Below are 21,635 nucleotides of genomic sequence, written 5' to 3' on the forward strand. Positions count from 1 at the left end.
GTATTGTTAGTGACCACATGACGTATCACAAAGCAGGTAGTAATTTCAGCATTAAAAATTAACTGCTGCAGTAACAACTGACTGTGTTTGACTCCGTGAGCTGTGAGAGAATGTATTTAGTTACGGTTTCATTTCATAATTCTAAATGAACTTTTACACTGTTAATTATTTTTTTTTTTATTCTGTATGTCATGTTTTTTGAGTAAAGAGGAACCCTAGTGTTCTTACACTGGTCCTAAAACAATTTTAAGCATGAGTGAAAGCCTCATTTCCAGGGTCACAAAACATGATCTTCCATGGAGTGGAACATTTATATGTAAAGCAAGCTGCTTCGCCATGTGGCTTTATATACTGACCCTTAAGATGCTTACTCTGGAAAACTGATTAGCATTTTCCTGATTATGTTTTTTCTCAAAAGCCTAATTCTGAAAATCTTTCTAGATGTTCTATAGTTTGAGAAGAGAGAAAGGGGAGAAGAGCAGAAGAAATAGTACAGGAATGTGTGGTAGAGGCGATTTGTTAAAATAATGTGATTTGCCTTGTGATATATGCTGTGCTTTGTCTCATTTCATGCTCTATGTTTTTGTAGTGGTAACACTAGACTTTTTATCAGAAACAGGATAAATTTCTTATAATCTTGATTGCCATTTGGTCATATTAATATTCAGAAGAGATTGTTTTCACTGTGTGTTAAAATCAATGATTTTTTTTTTTTTCCAGTGTCTTCACTGGAACTTGGATTAAAACAGTAAATCTCAGTTCAGAATTTTGACTTGGTGGAGTTTAAGTTTTGAAATTAATTCAGTTTTAATCTAAGCATGTGTTAAAGTGCTCTGCTGAAACATAATCACCAGTCTCTTTATTTCACTTTTGTCTAAGATTCATTATACAGTTATCTGTCTAGAACAGAGGCAGGAAATGACTGCTATACAGGGCACTTCAATATACTTTTATAAAACATACTTTTATAAAAGTATCAATAGAATTTTTCAGCAACAGCTGAGTGGGAAGAGAATATATTCTGAGCAATGCCAGTTAAAGCCAGTATATTCATCTGTTGGTAGATTTGACTGTGGGACTTAACTGTCGAGAGTCACGATGGAGCTATATATAGCTGAATCTTCCCATTGCCAAGTGGTATTAACACATGTGCAATTGAAAATGGACCAGTAGAGCTTGCTTGGGACAGTGCAGAAAAGCTGTCATTCTGTAAACATTCATGTTTATTTTTGCCAACCTGAAACATTAGATGGATATGTTTTCTGAGCAGTAGTCAAGAGTCGAAAGTTGTGTGACCCAGTCTTCCACTGTGCTCTGGCTCCTTTTCAATAAGCTGATGATGCAAGGAAGCCCTGAACTGGAAGATCTGGTCCTCTCAAGAGTTCCCCAGGCATGTTACAGAAATTCACAGCACACAAGAAACAGTAGAGCAGTGTCCCTCATATATGCAGCTATTTATGAATACCAGAGAATGCCTTGGAGCTAGTGGAAAGAGGGTGTACACAGCTTGGATGGAATTTTTCTAAACCAGGCCTAATTTTTTTTATGTTCTGCTCTCGCTTTGTCTGGGAGTCAACTCTATCATCTCTGACTGTGACCGCTCACTGTAGTAGCTGTCAGCAGAGGTAGGAAAGTTGTCTCTGCATGAAAAACTAATAGAAGCTTAAAATAGCTTTGCAGTGAGTAGGGCTGATTTAGATCTCTTTCTTAAAATGACATGTGAGATTAGTTTTTGGCATTTTCCTTCACCTTTGTAATGGTCAGTAATGCTTAACAGAGCCACCTTTAAACTACAATGAACATAAGTGATTAAACATAATTGTGTTATGGCCTTAGGCTAGAGAACTCATAGAAGAAAGGTGGTATTCCTGTTATAATAGCATAGCTTGTATTTTTATATGTTAAGTTTTCCAAGATTTCAAGGTAATCTACTGACATACTGTGAGGTTTAGCCCTTGGGGGCAATCATCACCTGCATGGGCTATCTACACCTTGATACTACTGGAGGAAATAGAGGACTACTGTGCAGGAAGCCACGATTGTATACAGAAGTTGCATGTTAACCTTCAAAAGCATTAATATGATTTATGCAGTCCCATTTATCTAAGACTCTTTCAGCTGTTGGCTTCAGTGCCTTCCTTTGCACTAAGTGGCTGAATATCACATTAGTTCATCTTTCCTTTTGTGTCTGATGTTATGGATGGTATCCCTTTTTCATTTCACATTATGATCTATCACTAGAATTTCCAGCTGCATTGCTTTTCACTGATTTAAATATGATAACACTGTGTTAATTTAACAAACATTAATGTATAAATGTAAGTGCTATAAAGTATCTGCTTTTTTTAAGTGTTGCTAGAGAAAACATCGGAAAACATTTTCCATTAAGTAATTATTAGCATATTATTCCAAAAGAGAATGAAATAATAGTGGCAAACAGACCTGAATTTAGTTAAAATGCAACTGAATATATTTTCAGGTTTTGTGACCTTTAAAAAATGGAAACAAAGTATACCTATTTTAAACATATTATACGGCATGTTGGCATGCTACTCTTCTTGATAAATAGAAAAGCATGTGCTTTATTTTCCTGAAATAATGGAATACTTAAGAAGACAATAGTGAATATTTCTTATCAGAAATAAGGACTTGTAAAGGTTTATTTGCAGCTTATTCTGTTTTGGGTTTTTTTACAATTTTTTCCATTCTGAAATTTAAAAGAGAAAATCTGATGTGTGTCATACTGAGAAGAGGCAAAATGTTACCTGGTAATGTCATTGATGTATGTGCAAATATTGGGTAAATACCCTGTTTCAAATGTTTCATATACTGATTTACTGCATATTTAGTAATTTCAGCAGTGATTTGAAACTTTTCAGCCTGAAAACTAAACCTGAACTATTGTGATATGTTATGTGGTAGAATGTCAATATATTTAAATATTTTCTTTACATATCAGTGTACTCTTTTCTTGCCTATAGCAACTGAGGGGAGTGTTCACAGTGATTTTGTTGTTCTGTTAAGTAGAAAACATTTTTTAGTTTTAATGCAAAAAACATAGTGCTCAAGTTTCTTACAATCTCCATTTTCTTCTAAGCAAGTTTCAAGCAAAAAGTTATAGCCCTGCTAGAACTTGGGCTGGAAAAAGTACTTCAGCATATGGCAAGGAATGTTTGAAACTGCCAAGAATGTGCAAATGTCTGTAGATGAATTAATAAACAGTAACTTCATCTAAGTATGGGTAATATATTTTTTATGCAAGCCAAGGGAAGAGAGCTAGTTATGACTTGAGCAATAACCAGAGAGGACATAGTAGTGCTACAGATACGTGATACCATACAGCCTGCAGATGGGAACGACTCCAAAGATGTCAGCACCTGTTTGAAGTATTGCCTCCCTCTGCCCAAATATGCAATAAGGGTGAGGGTCAACCATGCTGGCTTGGAACTAATGGCTATCTACGTCTGATTATTTCTGAAATACATATTTTAATCAAAGAATTAGGCTATTAGGATTCAGTGCATTTTATGCTGGGAAAGGATTATTTGTTCATGTATCTACATAATATTATTTCTAGACTATTTCCCAAGAGTTTCATCTTTCTTTGTCACTTAGGCATTACCAGTTAGTCATGATTAAGACTCAAAGACTAATTATCTTGTTGGAAATGCTTCATCTAGATTTCTGAAGCCGTTCCTCACCATGTAAAACGGATTTCTTCCTCCATTGTCTTTTGCACAAATGACCTGAATTTCTTTTTACACAAGTATTCCTGTGCAGGCGTATTCTCATATTCTCTCTCTTTCTTCATTCTGAAGCTCTCACATTTTTCTGCAGCATGAGCAAGACAGGTGTGTGAATTGGCATGCTGAGGAAATTTTTCCCTTTTAAAATCTGGTCCTAGTCTTTTGGTTTCCAAAGCAGCCCAAACACTACGATTGGGAAGAGCACAGAGTAATGGATGTAGGAAAAGTTGATACTAGTTCTTGGGAATTAGTACCTTTTTGGTGGATGTCCATACTCAGCTGGACTCTTCTGATGAGGCTGGGAAGATGTGTAGTTGGTCATTTCAGTTCTTGGCCTGAAAAGCCAAGTGTATGTTCTTTTAGTGTTTTCAGAGGCTGATAGGTTTTGAAATTAAAATGATCTAAAATTTATTGCTGAAAAGGAAGAGAGCTGCTATGCTCCAGGACCTGGACCTGATGGAGGCTGAAGAACTTCTGCTCTGCTTCCTATTCCCTTGCCCTCTAACCTTTCTTGCAATGCCAATACAGGAACGCTATTGATAGTCTGTATTTGTACTTCCCTGAAAAATCACAAAGAACTGTGTTTTAGCACTAATTTATCCGAATAAAAAATAAAATTGCTAAAAAACCAGTAATAAATATAATTTTGTAATGTTCATAGGGCCTCAGCTGGGTGGGAGAAAAAGGGACAGTGGTAGAAAAGCAAAACAAGTCTGTGCTTCCTCAGCTCCAGTGTTGGTAGAAGAGGGACTACAACAGACAGTCAGATTGCCCTTCCCCCAAGTTCTAAGAGGATTTGTGGTTGTTTTCTTGTCTCTTCATAGATCTGTAATGGAGTGACATGAGAAGTGTAACTGATTGTTTAAAGTAGTCCATTACTTTCAGTTTCAAAGCTGTTACAGCATGTCTGTTTAGTATTTGAAACAGTTTTAAAATCTTGTTTGAAATATCTGACATTCTGACTAATAAAATAATGGGTTGCTTAGCTGAGTGCTTTTTATGGGTTATGTATCGGCAGACGTTCATGTGGCTAGCACCTTTAGTGTTCTGCAAATGGAGTTTTTACTTCTATCCACAGTGGCAGTAGTCAGAAGTTTTCTATGGAAGTACAGAATTGACAAAGAAATCCCAATGGATTTTTATACAGTTTAGGGAGTATATAAACTTTGTTAATTTTAAACATTTTAGTGCCCTATGTTGCATTTATAGTGCTATAATGTGTAGGGGTTTTTTTCAGTTACTTTTGGAGACAGCACTGGAGAAAATAAACAATTTGGTGGGGGAAGGAAGTAATAGCTATATCATTCTCTCTCTCCATGGGGTAAAAATACCTGAGGGTGGTGATACTGCAGTGATAGTCAGGGATTTTTGTTTGTTCTGGGTTTTTTTTAAATACTCCATTGAACTAGAAGTTAGTGGTCAGTGAAGAGCTACACACAGACGTGGATTTCCTAAAAACAAGAAAAAATGTACAGTGGTAACCAGATGAAGCAATCCCCAGATTGCAACCTCTTTTCCTTACTTTCACACTGCCCAGAGAAACTAACTTGCTTTCCCAGCAAAACGGAAAAGTATTCTAAGCAAATCTGGGGCAATTGATTTGCATTCAGTTGGTGTCTGAAACTTTTTCAGGCCAAAGCTCAAGCAGGATGTAAAGCTCAGCATGCAGGTGACAGGCTAAAAGTGAACATGTGACTGTCTGGAATGTATGTTGTCAACATTAGTGGCTGATAAGATGCGGAAAATTCAGACATGTTTACCTTTTAATCAGGAAGAATGTAACAGAATCAAGAGGCCTTTGCATGAAATCCAGGACAAATGACAAGGCAGAAATAAGGTAGGTTTGTAATTTTAAATACTTTTAAGTGGAGAAATGGATACTCACCTAGCTGCAGACGCTACATTGAGGCACTCTTAAGTGGAGTAATACAGTTTTCCTGTAGTTTTGTTAAATGAAAAACAAAATCATGAAGAGATTATGCGTAGTGGAGTGCTTTAAGAGAGGTATTCCCTAAATAAGCCTGAAATGAGAGTCCTGGAGCCTATGTTTTGAAAAGGATGAAATGTGGATTTCGGGACTCAGTAGTAGTGGTGCTATGGAATATACAATACTTTGGGATAAAGTTGGATGTATTTGCTGTTCTCCATAGTTAGATAACTAGTTTTCTGGGGAAAAAATGCCTTAAGCTGTAAGGAGTTTGTGTTTTAATGTCAAGAGAACCCTTATTCAGTCTTCAGTTTGTCAGCCATGACAGAGGCTGTCATGCACAGGGAACTGTACTATTGTAAGTGTATCTTTTTTTTTTTTTTTTTTTTTAAATCGACCATTAACAATGTACTAAAGTTTTGCTAGGTGGTGTGAGCTCTTAAAAATAGCTACTATCATCAACTTTAAGATAGAAAAAAACCTTCTACAACCAGCATAGAATAAGTACATTATATTTACAGAGCAACCCGAGTTCTCTTAACATCTGTCTTGTGGCATTGTTCACTTTTGGAAGCTGACAGTTCTTTTATCTTGTCACATTTACTGGTGATTTTAGATATCCTAGTACCTTTGTAAGACTTGTAGCACTAACTTTTTAAAAACCTTTCATTTTTTTTTTGTCACGTGACTTTAAGTAACAATGGGTAATAAATACATGAAGAAAGCTGGAAGTCTAGGTTTATGTTCTTCCCTCTTACTTTATGTCATGGAAGATTCTAAAAAGACATCTGTCAGGCCAAAAGGATCAAGAGTGGTTGAAATAATAAAATCCTATATTCCTTGAAGAAACTCCTTCATGTATCTATGACTTCCACAGTTTGGAATATGGGTAGATGACTAAGGTCCCTGTAAGAACTGCTTTTCAGGGCATTATGCAGCTTCAGACTTTGAATTCTTTGTATATATCATTAGTATAATGGGCAACTTTGACACTGGTTCTTTGAAATTGCTGTTTTACTTCGCCTTAAATGCAGGAGTGAGTTTGGCTACAGAAACTGAAGAAAATGGGGAGATAAGTAAATGTTCTGAGATCATCACAAAAATACCATGGGGACAGCTGTGTTCTGGTATTAATAGGCTTTGCCCAAGCAGTTGTTTTGTGTGTAGAAGAATCAGTTGGCCAGTTTAAAGCCAAAGCCACTTTTAACTAGTGGAAGATAAAACACTGGAAACTGGAGTTTATTGGGAAAAATTAGAACTTAATGATAACTACTATGTGGAGGCACTAGAGGACACCACAGTAACAGGCAGCACTTTTAAACTTCCCTTCTTGCCAGAGCATTGCTTTGCATATGCATTTATCTTAATGTTGCAAGTTTGAAAAGTTGCCATGCTATGAGACTTCAGCTTCAACAGGAGCAGACAAAAATCTTAGAAGGGTATCATCATCTTTTGTTAAGATGGAAAATTGCTTCTTTGGCAATAACAGTATTTATGGGATAATTAACTCATCCACAGGATCGTCCTGGAATTCCTCCTCTTTTATAATGTCTTTTGAGAGGACAGGCAAGTAATTCAAAGAGCAGAACTTATTTTTAGGTTTAGTCTGAGCCTGAAATAAATTGAGAAGGCTGAGTAGTGTTACGATAAACAGGGAGTAAAACAGAGACAGGAAATAGGGGGTCTTTGGTAATGAGTTCCAGCCAGTCTTGAAACAGAAAGCCAGAGAAGGCATTACTTGGAAATAGTTTCTCAGTGACAGCTTAATAATTTTTAGCTTGTTATTCAACACTAAAAGGGAACAGTTTCTGCAGATTTATACTATTCTTGAAAGATCCTTTTTTAAAGATCATTCAGCGAGTTATATTTTTGAAGTTTTTAGAGTTACATTGTTCTTGTTGCTAACTGATCTGCTGTTTAAAAAAACCAGATGTTTGGGGGAGAGTCTGAAGTTTATACAGTTGTGTGTTATATATACATCTGTGAGAAGCATTTGGGATAAAACCGTGGGACAGAGGCAGAAGATTTAGCTTAAAATGTGAAAACGCATTCAAGGTTTTAGAAGTTGAGGATTGAAAGGGGAAAAAGTCCCAGCTATATTCTGTAGAACAAAGCAGTGCGCTTGCTTCCAAAAGTTGCTTTTAACCCTGGGAATGTGACTGCTGAGATGGGCCCAAAGCATGGATGGTGACATTGATATTTACAAGCACTTCACGTGGCTAAAGAGGGTAAGTGATTTGCTGGGCTTTGTTTTCTCTTTGTAAATGTGCTTTAGCAAATCTTAGTCAGAATTCTCAGCTTTGCGAAAGGAAACGTTTTGAGTGCCTCAGACATAAAATATTGTAAGTTTCTTTATGAGAAATGAATTAAAGATGTTTCTTCATGTAGGAGGAGGAGGCTTAGGGAGGGGGGAGAGAATCAGCTGTCTTTGTCTTTAAAAATGAAACTCTAGGATCAGACTTTGAACAAATGGCAGGAGATCCTAGCAAGTGCTCGTGCTTTCCTGAGATTATAATGCAACAAAGCAAATCCTGTGTGGGAATGTGTGGCAAAAAGGGAGAGTAGGTTGTTTATCATGTTGTGCTTTAAAATGAAAAATTATTTGCACTAGTTCTTCACTTAATTCTTCATCGGAGTAACTTTATGAGATCTTTTAGGATGCCTTTGTTTTGGATAAAAATGGTGGTACTTTTTTCCTGGGCATGTTAGTCTGATAATTTTTTTTTTTTTTTTAAACAGACAGTGCTGTTAAAATCCAAACTTTGTGATGAACTCTCTGAACATGAATTATTTGTGTAAGATTGTTTTTGTCTTCCTATAAAAGAAAAAAGCAGGTTTGTGCAGTTGTGTGGTCACCTTAGAAAAGTCACTTTTCAAAAATCCATGAATAAGATGTGAATTGATCCTTCACAGTATATTAGGGTTTTTATTACAACATTAATTTAATTGTGTGTCATGTAAGCAGCATATCCTCTCATTATACTTTTAAAATCTGTTTTAACCTGTGTATACTTTTCTTGAAAATTCTATGCACACCGTTTGTGTTTCTGTATGGCACTGGATTAAAAATGCACATGAATACATATGCACATGCACTCTAACTTTTTACTAGCTGTATAAACATACAATGTGAGTAAATACTTACGTGAAATGTGATTAGGAACTTTAATTTGGGTAGTTTCTTGAATGAATATAAAATATTAATGATACATTGTCAGTCTTTAATAAAAGCGTGAGAATCTTGAAGTTAATTTACTAAATATTTACATGAGGTTCTGCAAACTTACATTTCTGGAGTGTGGATGGTGAGGGGATTAAAAGAGGAGCGAGTGGGATAGTGAAGGAGAAGAGACAACAGGAAGTAGCAGTTGGTAACATTATACTATTAGTTTAACCTGTGCTCTGTGCATTTAAAGCTAAATCATTTTTTAGTGGTTTTTTATTTAAATGAGATTTTGAATACAGTATGTCTGCCAATCCTGTTTCCTGGTTTAAATTTAATTTCTAAAAGATAGGTTTACTTAGAAAAAGCTAAGGTGTGCTGTGATCAGGTTGTGTGGCATTCGGAGTACACTGAGGGCAATAGCATAATGAGAAAAGGCTCAAGAAATAGCTTCAGTGAAGAAAGTCTCACACTGAAATGTTCACAGATTTGCAGGGGTTAACAGAGGATATGTTTGGGATGATTTTCAAGGACTATTTTTAGAAAGAATATTGTGTTCAAATGTAGCACAGGCTTTTACAAAAAATTAATAATATTATTAATGTAGTTGCATATAATTCCTTTTATATAGGGTACATAAAGGACAATATCAATACAGCTGCTTTTCCTTGCAGGCTCTTTAAAGGAGTGAGCACATATGGGGGAAGGGAAGAGAACTGAAAATGATATTGCATTGTTCCCAGGAGAACTTAAGCAGTCTGCTCCCAAATTCCTTTGACAAGTGATTTTTTGAAAAGTTGAAACAGTCTAAGTTGCTTATTTAATTCTCATGTTCAAGAATCCTAGTATCACATGTCTGGCACTGGTTGTGAGAGCATATAAATATTTCAGGCCCTGCAATCATAAACTGTTGCTCTTTGGCTGATAATGGAAGTATGAGTACCCTCCAGAGTAACAAATGGCTCTTAACAGAGAGTTACTGCAACAGACTTCCATAAACCCTTGGTGAAGTATGCCAAAGCTGGCTCCAATTTCAACATTAGCAGAAATCACTTCAGAGACCAGGATCAGTTTTGATGTTGCAGTTTGTTGGCTAAGCTAGATTTGCATGGTATCTGTGGCTTGGACTGGGTTAGGGCAGCAAACAAACACTGAGATCACGAGATCCAGGCAGGCAAAATGACAGATACAACTGCTCTTTTCAGATGCTTAGAACAGAGGATCTGGTTTTAAGCTGTAGTCTTGCAATGTAACGTGTATAGTAGCATCATGCAACAGCAGCAAGGACAAAGCAAATATTTAGATAAAATTGAAATAAAGTGTCACCACAATTCGGCTCTTTCCATTGGACTTTCTTTGTGTTAAAATTACCTGTGAAAATTGCTGTACCAAGAATGGCAATAGGTATTGACAGCAAAATGTAAAAGCAGATGGATGGAGCTGAAAAACGATTTAGCCTTGTCTAAGCAGTAGTATGTGAGGCACAGCTAATGTATTTTCTTTGTTTACTGTTTTTTCTCCATTTTGCTTTTTTCTGCCTTTTACCAGTAATAAAAAAATATTAGTCTGCAGTAGTATTTCTCACAAGAGAAAGAACTTTCTCTGATAATATCTTACCTAATATAAGAAAGACAAAACTCTGCAATGGGTACAGCGGTACTGAACTTCGTGGTATGTGAAACTTGGGCACTTTCAGAACCATCTCGGTTAGCTTGTTCCGGCTGAGAAGCTGAATGATATCTGACATAGGCACATAGTACCGCCCTGATTTCATGCTGCGTTATAAGACTTTGTAACAATGCAGATATTCAAAGATACCTTGTTAGTAAAAGACACAAAGTCCAGCTAAGGAGGTCACAGGGCTTCTAGAAGGATATGGAAAAGTTCTTGTGTATATACAGCGCACTTCTAACATTACAATTAAGGCAGCAGCGTAATTCTAAAGTAGTTGGTGGGCAGTTTGTGGGAAGCGTTTTGCAGATAACTGGTGTTGGGTTCTTTTACCAGGCCTAAGCATAAATCTGTCACTGTTCAAAGTGTCTGTTGCAAGCTAAGGATCCTGAGACACACCCCACTACCTGAACCTGAAAGTGTCTCATCTTCAGCAAACTTTCTTTGGTTTTCTCAAGGGATTTGGGTTAGAGGGTTCACATACAATCTCATCTGTTGTCCTGTTGCTTTATTCTTATCTTTCCATCTGGCCTTAATTGGAACACACCATTCTGAATAAAAGTGGCACAACCCCCATTTTGGTACATAGGTATGTGGGTATAACCACAAATTATTAACAAGCATCACAAAAATAAATGCTAATGTTTACTACAAACAGTGTTATGGGCTCTCTAAGGACGTTGTAACTGAGCTATTTGAACTACAGTGGATGGAGTGCAGCAAAATGAAAAGTGTCTTGGCTCTGCAAAACTTTGTACAGTGGTGAATTGTCTTATTTTGAAAGAGAAATGCCTTCATGTGAAGTGGAGGCGTCTGAGGACTCTTGTAGCTTGCTTTAGACTTACCTTTTGAAGTGCATGCAGCACAGACTTGATGGCTGACCTGAAATAGGTATACTTTATTATTTTGTTTTTCTTTCCTTTCTCTGGATGATATTCATAAGCTGTACTAGCAAGAGGTGAAGTGACCAAACCCATGCTACAGCTATTAAGCTCATGATATTGAGGGTGACTCATGACTTCTTTAAGGATATCTTCCTTCAAGTAAAGTAACTGTCTGGAGGAGAAAATAAACATTAGTATTAGAAAAAATTATCCAGATAAAATATAAATATTTGGTCAAGATCTTTTATTTTAAGGACTACAGAAATTTACCTAGCTCTGTCTTTATTTAATTTCAGGCTATATGCTGTTAGCTTTTTCAAAATGACTGCCACTTTCACTTAACCAACAAGGAACAACAACAAATAGAAAATCCTGGTTTTGGTTTATTAATTGTATTCAGATGAAAGGTAAGAATTACAAATCCAGAAATCATGTTCCAGCCTTTTCCTCCTCCTCAAGTACACTGAGTGAGTGTACATATATTCAGATGGGTGTGTATCTGAGGTAGTGCTAACATGCCAAGAGATTAAATTTATATTACATCCATAGTCAGATGCCAAAATAAAAATGTTTACTGGGTAGGGTACTCACTCATCACTGCACAATAGCAACTACTGTGACTCATAACATCTATTCTGTTAGATGTTATGAGTCACAGTAATAAAAAAAAAAAAAAATTAATAAAGAGATGGAAAGTCCATACTCTTTGAAATATTATCAACTCCAAATAAGCTGGAAAAAGTCTATAGTGTACATTTTCTTGTATTGAAATATAATACTACATTCTTTTGCTGATAGTGGTTTGCAGGAAAACTGACTGGTTGAATTCTGCTGGCTCTACTCCTTGTTTTCAGCTTCTAAACTGGGACAAAAGACAATACTTCAAGCATGTCCCTAATCTTCCCCATTAATGCAAGTATTATAGTTGCCACAGGCATATTATTCAATTATCAGTGGAACTGAAGGTGATTCATGTGACTGAAGAAGAAGAGAGGAGAGTTATGACATAATCTGTCTTCTAAAAGAGGCGGGTGACTTGATGAAAAAGCTTACAAATCACCACTCTGACTGCCGGGTTTCTTTTCCCAGCTCCTCCCCCGTTCCACAGCCCAATATAAGATCTGTGGTATTAGTGACAAATTTCTGTGTAACAGCCTGCTGGTCAACTTCAGAAGTTGGTATTTTTTGTTTTAAAATTAGCTGTGTTAGAAATTCTTTGAGCTGAAACTGAAACAGCAACTGTGAGGAGAACATAAACTGGCCTGTATTCAGTTTTATTATCTTGCATATGTGCTTGCTTTAAGGGGCTTACTTGTACAGCCTGTCAAGATTCAGCTAAAAGTTCTGTTACAGAAGCTTCGGAACAGAACATCTGTACAGAACCACTTTACAGTGTTTGTCTTCTGACAACGAGCTGCATTGTTTCTGAATTGTTTCCTATTAAAATAACATGCAAGAAAACATAATATTCCATGCTTACCAGGCTCTGAGAAGGCTGTTGAAAATTATGGTAGCTAACTGGGTCAATCAAACATTTCTTCCCTTTCTTTCCATGCCTTTTTATATTTTTCCTGATTATCCCCATTTTAAAGTAGAGCTGTGGAATCCCCATTTTAAAGTAAAGCTCTGAAGTCTGGTTTTTTTTATGTCATAGATTCTGGAAGAATATTTAAGTCTTTTTCTTGGAAAAGGGCTCTATAATGACTTGATCATGTTAAGTGATACTTAGTCAGTTTTCCAACAGCTACCAATATTTTGTCTGAGTTACAGAGCATATTCCAGAGCGAGATTTGTATACTAAAGAAGCTGGAGCAAGTGATGGAATGCAAAGGCCTTTTTCCCCCCCGCCCCCCCTTAGAACTGGGAGAAACAGTTGATTTTGAATTGTTTGAGGAAACATTTTATGTTAATATCTAGTGCAGTCTGGTGGGCATTAAAATAGATCTGAAATCTTATGGAGACTATAATACAGGTGTTTCAATAAATTGTTTTGCAATGAAAACAATTTTTCCTATCCCTTAGGCAAAGTTTTTATGGTATACACTTGACTTTTCATCTGCAGTGATACTACCATGAAGGTAGTTTCAGCCACCATATCTTAGTATATCTTTCCTTCTATTTTGTTACCATGTGTTTTACATGTTTTATACAATTTCTTTCATTCTTCCATTACAAGAAATAGAATTTAAATATTTAGCTTATAATTTTTGGAGCTCAGGTAATGATTTTTGGTCTTTAAGGCTACATCTTCTGAAATAACATCTTTGTGGAAAATCTTGGTGATTCAGCCTTTTGGTCATGTGGTTACACAAGTTTAGGGTTTATTATTTGTGAGCTCTTACACCAGCTTGAGTGGTCTGTAGTCTTACGACTTCAGTGTTACAGGTTCTATATTCAGTTGCTGCTGATACGTGTGATATCTAACTACATTTGCTCAGTTTCCTCTCCGTACTGACTTCCACAACTGCAGAATGCACTCCAACTATCCACAGATGGCCTTGGTTCATATTACATTGTTTTATCTTGTCTTTATGCATGCCACAAAGATTTCCCAAGTCTTAAACAACTGCTGTGTGTCAATCAACCACTTTCATTTAGCAGGTCATTTGCTGTCTACTGTACTTATCTGAGCACATTCTGGCTCACCTATTGGCAAGGTTTATTTGTTTTTTCTTCCCTCCTTTCTGTTCACATGGGTGTGATTCACTAGATTTTACATGGGTATTGAGTATTGGACTTCCAGCAGAGGATATTTCACAGTCACTCAGTGCAGCAGGCATCATCGGAGGCTATACATTTGGTAAATATGAGTGTAGTGAAATACCTTATTTGTGATTTGGTGTTTAACTAATTCTTAATTACTGATTATATAAAATGTTGAACTCTGTTTTGCAGTCATGACAGATTGGTTATATAAAAATGTGTTGTCAGAAATTTAACTCACTGTGCCTGTAAGGCTAGGGGGGAGTGGTTGAACAAGTGCTTACAGGTATATTTCTTAAATCTAGCCTAGATAAATAGCAAATTATGGCAGGAGAAAGGGTGCAGAATGACTAGGCAATCTTCATCACTAGGTTTTGTTGTATAAGAGAATCTTTCCCTGCCTAGCAGTGTGCTGTTCTTCCCTGAATACTTGATGTCCTAGGTGCAGGAAAGTCTCCCCTACCACTATGTGTGAGCCAGAGACATAGTGGGGAAGGCCTGTGGGCTCCCTGTTGAAAAAACTCATTTAATTGTATGTAATGGAGTTTTAACCCTAATGGAAACATAGCCACCAAGGCTAAAGATTTTGGATTCTGAAGTACAGTACATGACTTCACTCTGTAAGTGGAGTAACAGCCCAGGCAGAATGGCTGGCAGTATGACTGAGCGTGCATAGCTGAGGTCAAAGGATTATCTAGGCAGACATACAGAAATGCGTGTTGTTTACTTACACGGATTCCTTATTTTCATTGTAGCACTACGAAAGTTAAGGAATGAACTTTAAGACCATATGGACTGACTGACTGAACAACTTTTAATACCAGGGGCCTAAGTTAAACTGAAGGTGCATGTTTTATAAACACAGCAAGGGGCTTGGGGGTGGGTGGGTGGTTTTAATTAATAAAAGGAGAAGGCTTGAAAAAATTACGTTGTGCTGTTAGGAAAAAGATGGACAGAGATGTTAGAACACAGAAATTCTAAAAAATTAAAACCAATTAGGAGAAGAAGAGGGAGTGAAGTCACCATTCCTTTACGGGCATTACGTACTTATACAGTGGGCGAGCTCCTTACAGGTGCCACCGTAGAACTTACTAACTTGTCTGAGACTTCTGTATATGCATATTTAGAACCATTTCTGTGAGGTCTTGAATCTTAGCTGTACCTATTTTAAACTGGTCAAAAGCTAGTGAGAAATGTGTATTCTGAGTAGAGTTAACATATTCTTTTTACAGTGAATGCTGATAAGTGAGGTGTGAAGTGAGGTTCTGCATATTCTGTTCTTTGGTGTTCTTTTTCACACTACAGAACAGGGAATAAGGACCAAGCCTAGTGAATTTATAGGTGATTCCAGTTAGGGGCTTTGCAGTCATGCTAAAAGACATGATTAAAACTTAAGCAGAGCCTGATACATAGTAAAAGAGTATAAATAATAGGACACAATTAAGTATAGACTAGTGCAAAGTTATACATTTAAGCAGAAACAATGAGTGAACACTGGATGAAGAACAGAATGCTAGCTAAATAAGAGCATTAAAAAGGATCTGGACGTTATGGGTCCTAGGCTGAAAATATATCAGTTTTGTGAAAAGTATGGCCCAAGGGTCTGTGAAAAGGTTTTTTCTGCTCTAGCCATTTTCAGCCACAGTCCTGTGTCTCCTCTTGGCACTTAATTTCAAAAGAAGTCAAGGAACAATTGATGAAGAGGAACCAAAAGAAAGCAATAAAACAGGTCTTGAAAAATTAACATGTGAGGAAAAGAAAGAAAAAATTGTGGTTTTTTTAGTCCAAAGACAGACCTGCTAATTTGAGGTCTACACAGAGTCTTCAAATATGTAAAAGATTTCTGAAGCGAAGGGAAGGACCTTTTTTTTTAGTCTATGGTGGTATCATAAGAACCAGTAGGTTGAAGTTAAAGAGATGATGATTCAGGTTACACATTAAGAAAAATGTTCTAATGATGGGTAGCTAAGAAGTAGGTTGTCTGAGGAGGCTGTGTAATCCAGTTCTGGAGGTCTTCAGGAGTAGGCAAGACAAGAAAATTGCAAATAATCATTGGTCCTAGGATGTAATAATGAACGAGATGATCTATTCAGACAGCTTTCAGTCCTGTTTGTTGGTGTCTTTGTGATTCTCTCAATTCCTCCCCAAAATTATCAGAGACAAGGGTGCCAAGTTCCTCACAGCTTAGCTTATAAAGGTACCACACTTATATCTAGTTCAACACTTTATGGCTCCAAACATGTCTTTTCGTTGAAGAAATATTTTATTTCTTGATTTGTGTTCATTAGCACCATGTTTATTTTCATCATCTATTTTGCATTTGGGCCCGTAGACTTCAGAGGAGATCAAGAAACAATATATTTAATATTTTTTAAAAATCCTATTCATAAATGTTCAGTTGAAAAAGAAAGGACGTTTGGGGGTGAGCATTATAATTATATTGGTGTCATTGTACAAGTAGCTATAAATGAGTAGTCAGCTGCAGACTAGTGTAGCTGAAGGGAACTCAGTGAAGTTGGATTCTTGTGTTAGGTGAAAAGCCAACCAAAGTGTTTTATTCCCCAGCAGAAAGGCACTGCTGCAGTGGAGCTGGGAAATGAACCACTAAGGGCTCATGTTACTTTCAGTGCTCTGAGCAAACAGCTCCATTCCCACAGTTACACAATGTTTTAGTATGCAGGATGAAGCTATGGGACTCTTCTAAACTTCTAAAAATAAATAAATCTGCAGGGGGTTGGTTTGTTTTGTTGTTTTTTTTTTTTATTTTTCCAATTGTGATGTTTCTCTCTGGAGTATTAAAATTCATAGGATATTGGACATAATAGTGAGGAATAGGCCATGTTTCAGAAGGTCTTGCTCCTTAGAGCTATTTAGAAATCCCAAAGTGACTAGGTAGCTAGAGTAGTTCCTGATAAGAATTTGATTAATAAATAATTTGTTAATTGATAACAAAAAATTTTACTTTTCTTTCAGTAATTTCTAGTATAGTGTAGTACATATGGCAATTTTTATCATTTACAAATAAACACCAAGATTCCTTGACTTTGGCAAACTGTTGAGACCAGATATTTCAAATTAAATGTTTTTTGCCTTGATAAGGTGGCATTTCCCAATGAATGATAATTTGCTAGAAAATATCAAATCTATTCCTGTACCATTCTTGGTTGCTGGAAATTGAAAAGTATTCAAAATCCAGATAAAAAAAGGTACATACAAAAGGCTTAATGTGTATGAAATAAACAGTTTTGATCTGTAGACACATTTTGCATGTTTTTGTATTATAACAACCACTCCATATATTTTTTCTTGCTATAAACTATTGCTTGAAATGTTAATATTAACTGTAAAAATTCTCATAGCACGTTTTTTCCCCCAGTCACAGGCGAATCATCATTCATCTAATAATGAAACTTATCAAGAAAGACTGGCACGATTAGAAGGTGACAAAGAGTCGCTCATACTGCAGGTATGTCTTGAAGAGAACGTGATAAAAAACTGAAGTGACAGAGTATTTTCTGTTAAACAAATGTTAGCAGGTCACCAAATGTACCTGATATCAGGAATTAATTTATAATTTGTGTAATCCATCTGATTGGTTTCATGATAAAGAAGAGGGGAGTAACAGCAGTAAGAGGGAGAAGAATTACAAAGGAAAAAAAAAAAAAAACAACTTAAAAATAATGCTGTGAAGTCCCAAGACAATGCTGTGGCAGTGGTTTTCATTCTAGGTTTGCTAGGTTGTACCAGTTAATTTTTCTAGGTTCTGCATTCCACAATTTTTAATTAACTGGAAGACTGTCAGGTAGATAGAACAGATATTTTTCCTGCTTGTATATTGTACCAAAGTTGCTTTACATCATCAAAAAGCTTAAGGGAGAGGTAAAGGGAGGAAAAGAAAATTTGACAGTAAAGTGCATGCCTAAACTCTTCCACGTTTCCCGTTTCTCAGTTTACCAAGCCTTTTACAAACAGATCCCCTGATCCATGTAAGTTTTCCATCTGGAGAAAACACATGTGTACAACTTAAAATAAAAAAGCTTAATTTTTTTTCTGGATATTTTCACTATTACTAAACTGTACATACGTGCTTTTAAAACTGAAGCTGGAGATTCTTTAAATGATCTTTTCACATCCTTTCTCTTTACACTTATGCATATCATAAGCATATATAGTTATATCAAACAAAACTATACTGGGTAGGTGTTCTCCCTACTTTCAGTTACTAGTTTCTGTAAGCATGTTTTATCCTGCATGTTCTGTTCACACTTGCATTAATTTACTGAGCAGAATTCTCACTGCTGTTGTTAAATAAACAATAAATGTTTTGTGAGATGTAAGCTTAGGCTCGGCTGTTTTTTTTCATTATTGTTAAACTAAAATTGCTATTACCAAATTTAGGAAAAAAAAAAAAATCCTGAATGAAAAACAAATGTCTGGTTGGAATTCTGACAGGGAATCAGGTCAAGGGAGACAACATCACAATTGATACACTTATTAGAACACCTTTAATTAATCAAATGGTTATTAAGTGTAACATCTTGATTCTATTAATAATGGCAAACAACTTTTCACACAGTATATTCACTTCTCACACAGTTCACTCACACACAAAAGCAGCTCATAATTGCAGCAACAAGTAGGGGGCCAAACCCAGATGTTTACTCAGCAGCAGAGGGCTGTACTGATGCACCTTTGTCCCTGAAGGCCTCCTTTGTTTCATCACATGTGTATAGTCCTGTAATCTTTGTCTGGATGTAGCAGCCACTGTTGTCTTGGATGTGGTTCATGCTATACAGACGGTTGTTGATGTTCATGCAGGCTAATGGGCTTGTACAGATTTGGCAGAATGTTGGTGTTCAAAGTGTATCAGCTTTTGTGGACGTTCCTGAAGACTGTTCTAGGCTACTGGTCAGTATGTACTTTTCCTGTCTTTGTCCTGATGATTTTTAGTAACTATTTCTTCATCCACATAAGTAGGTACCCATGGAATGCAGACAGCCAAACTCACAGAGAAGGGTTTTTATGACATAGTTTGGAGACCTGTCTAGTTTTTCTTAAAAGTAGTGTAGTAAAATCAGATGTAGAAATTGTCTCTCCCTTTCCTTTTACCCCCATCACACTCCCATCAAATCAAGAGGCTTAGTCAATATTTATGCATTTTCCTATCCCACTGTATGGTATTGCAGTAGAACTCTTAAAAACCACAGGCAAATAAGATAGATGAAAACCTCACTCTAGTAGGTGAACATCATCATCAACAACAACAACAAAAAAGGTGCCGAGATGGAGCTGGGGTTACAACCTGGTTCACACCAGTTCTGCATATTCTGTTTAGGCAGTTGAATATGAGGAACACAGGCAAGTCCCATGCTGAGTTTACACTGGCCTGAGGGAGTCTGCTGGTACAAACCTGGCTCCTGGGTGTGACCACTGGCATGAAGGATGACAAAGGGATGGGAAATGGAGCACCTCTATTCTATAGCTCATGTTGCATTCTGCCGGTGGCTGCGGTCCGTAGCTGTAATCTGTAGGGAATGTGAGGCTGGGAGCACTCCAGTCCTGCATGAGATTTGCTGCAGGAGAAGCAGTACAAGGCACAGGTAGTGCCGGCTATCTCTGTCCCCCAAGACTGTGTCAAACAGTGCACCCTGAAACCGGCTTCCACTGCTCAGTCTGTAGTGGAGGCTGGAAATGCTGCAGCATCTGGGATACTTTCTTATAGCTCAGTGCCTGCATATAGGATCTAATTCCCATCTTTAGGTGTTTGTTTTGGTTGTTTCTTTCCCATAAAGACATTTCAAATCATTATACCACTTCATTTTTATCTAGTTGTTCAATATGCCTCATTTTTAGAAATATTTATAGAAAATATACGGGCTGACTGTTGTGGATGTTGCACTGCTAAGGCAAGATGGGCTTGCCAGCGTAGCATATGCTGGAGTTACGTTCTGTGTGCAGCCTACTGATTCCTTGAAGAGTCTGGCAGATGTGATCCAGAACAGACGGGAAAATATGAGCTCAAAGTGGCTCATGTGCCTCTCAGCCAAACTACTGGAACATCCAACACATGCTTCTAGCGCTGCTAAGATTTTACTAAATTCCTTTGCAGGTCACATTTAACGTACAGAGTTTTCCTTACAGGTTACAATGCTAACCCAACCCTTTAAGTAGAGCTTGTTTTCTTTCTCTGAAACCTGCACCAGACTGAAGGAGAGGATTCAGTTTGTTTATTCTTGCTTTCTGACCTCACAGGGGGATTTTTGTCTACCATCACTCATCTGATGGGAGAAAAAAATTACATAAGCAACAGAGTTCCTTGTAGGGAGTTCTCCCCCTGCCCCAGCTTGGATTTGTCCCACTGCCATCTGCCTCCACCCACTCCTTCCTATCATCTCTCATCCTGCATTCAGAGCCAACTACTCTAAAGGCATAAAAAAACTCCTCTTTTTTTTTTCTTTTTTTGATGTTCCATTCACAGGTGTGCTCATCATTGTTTGCAGGTAAAACAAGTACAGATCACCCAGTCACTCCCTCTGCAGCTTCCCTGCAGTGAACTCAGTTGTTCATTGATTGGGTTTTAGAAATGCTGCATAGTGGATACATCTTTGTTTCACATCCACGTACTGTACTTCCTCCCCCATCTCCCTTTAAATAAAGGTCTTGCAGGGTTGGATGTGAGAACATAAATAAGTTTTTGTTAATGCATTTCATTCAAACAGGAGTTTAAACACCTAAGGTTGCTTTTTTGTTTGAGATAATATTTTCCTTGTATAATCAAGGCCTTTATATAAATAAATTGTAAAAATTAATGTACAGAGTGTATGTGCTGCTTAACACAGAAATTAACACTTGTGGGTTTTTTCATATATTTTAGTATTATCCTGAGCATAGTTTTTTCAGCTTTGCAAGCTTTGACTTGGGCTGCTGGGCTTTTCTTATTACACACTCACTGGTCTGTACCGCCATTCCCACAGTTCTTTACCAGTATTGCTTATTGTTTCTTTTCCTGGGATTCATTGTCTGTATCTCACTTCTTTTGCTTTCATGTTTTGGCTTGCAAAGCCTGGGAATTTTTCTTGGAATAGATCTTTGCCACTGCTAAAACATGCCCTTTGCTCATTGCATTCTTTATAACTTCAGAACGCTTTATTGATAGGTAAGCTCTTTTTCTGTTCTTGTAAGAAGTAAAGTAATTGGTTGGTTTCCGAATGAACAGTTTTATTGTTTTTGCGTTTTAGGGAGTGAAACGCCAACAGAACCTGAAATGGAAATTCATGCTCCAAAACCAGTTAAAATATTTTTAGTATTGTATGTTCTTGTTTGATGCTTTCTAATTTTCCAGTCTTTTTCATGAACTGACTTGGTACCTATAGGTAGTCTTCCATCTCTTCTAGAAATGCTCTTTCTTTTTTATATTAAAATTTTTAAAAAAATTGAAGGCGGGGGCAGAGGGCGGAGTTGAAGCAAAATATAGGTAAGAGTGAAAAATTTGCTTTCTTGATAGAGCAGGTCGTTGCAGTGCACGAGAAAGTTAAACCATT

General features: G+C 36.9%; 1 protein-coding gene across 1 annotated transcript in view; it reads left to right on the forward strand.

The window, feature by feature from the left end:
• The window catches only part of PPFIBP2 (PPFIB scaffold protein 2), an 83,911-nt gene that overhangs the window by 18,201 nt on the left and 44,075 nt on the right, over nt 1-21,635 (forward strand). The window contains exon 3 of the mRNA XM_029086456.1: nt 17,471-17,560. Coding sequence (XP_028942289.1) covers nt 17,471-17,560 — 90 coding nt within the window. The remainder of the gene's footprint in view (nt 1-17,470; nt 17,561-21,635) is intronic.

This window comes from Antrostomus carolinensis, unplaced genomic scaffold (assembly GCF_000700745.2).
Source record: "Antrostomus carolinensis isolate BGI_N321 unplaced genomic scaffold, ASM70074v2 scaffold3018, whole genome shotgun sequence".
Lineage (NCBI taxonomy): Eukaryota > Metazoa > Chordata > Aves > Caprimulgiformes > Caprimulgidae > Antrostomus > Antrostomus carolinensis.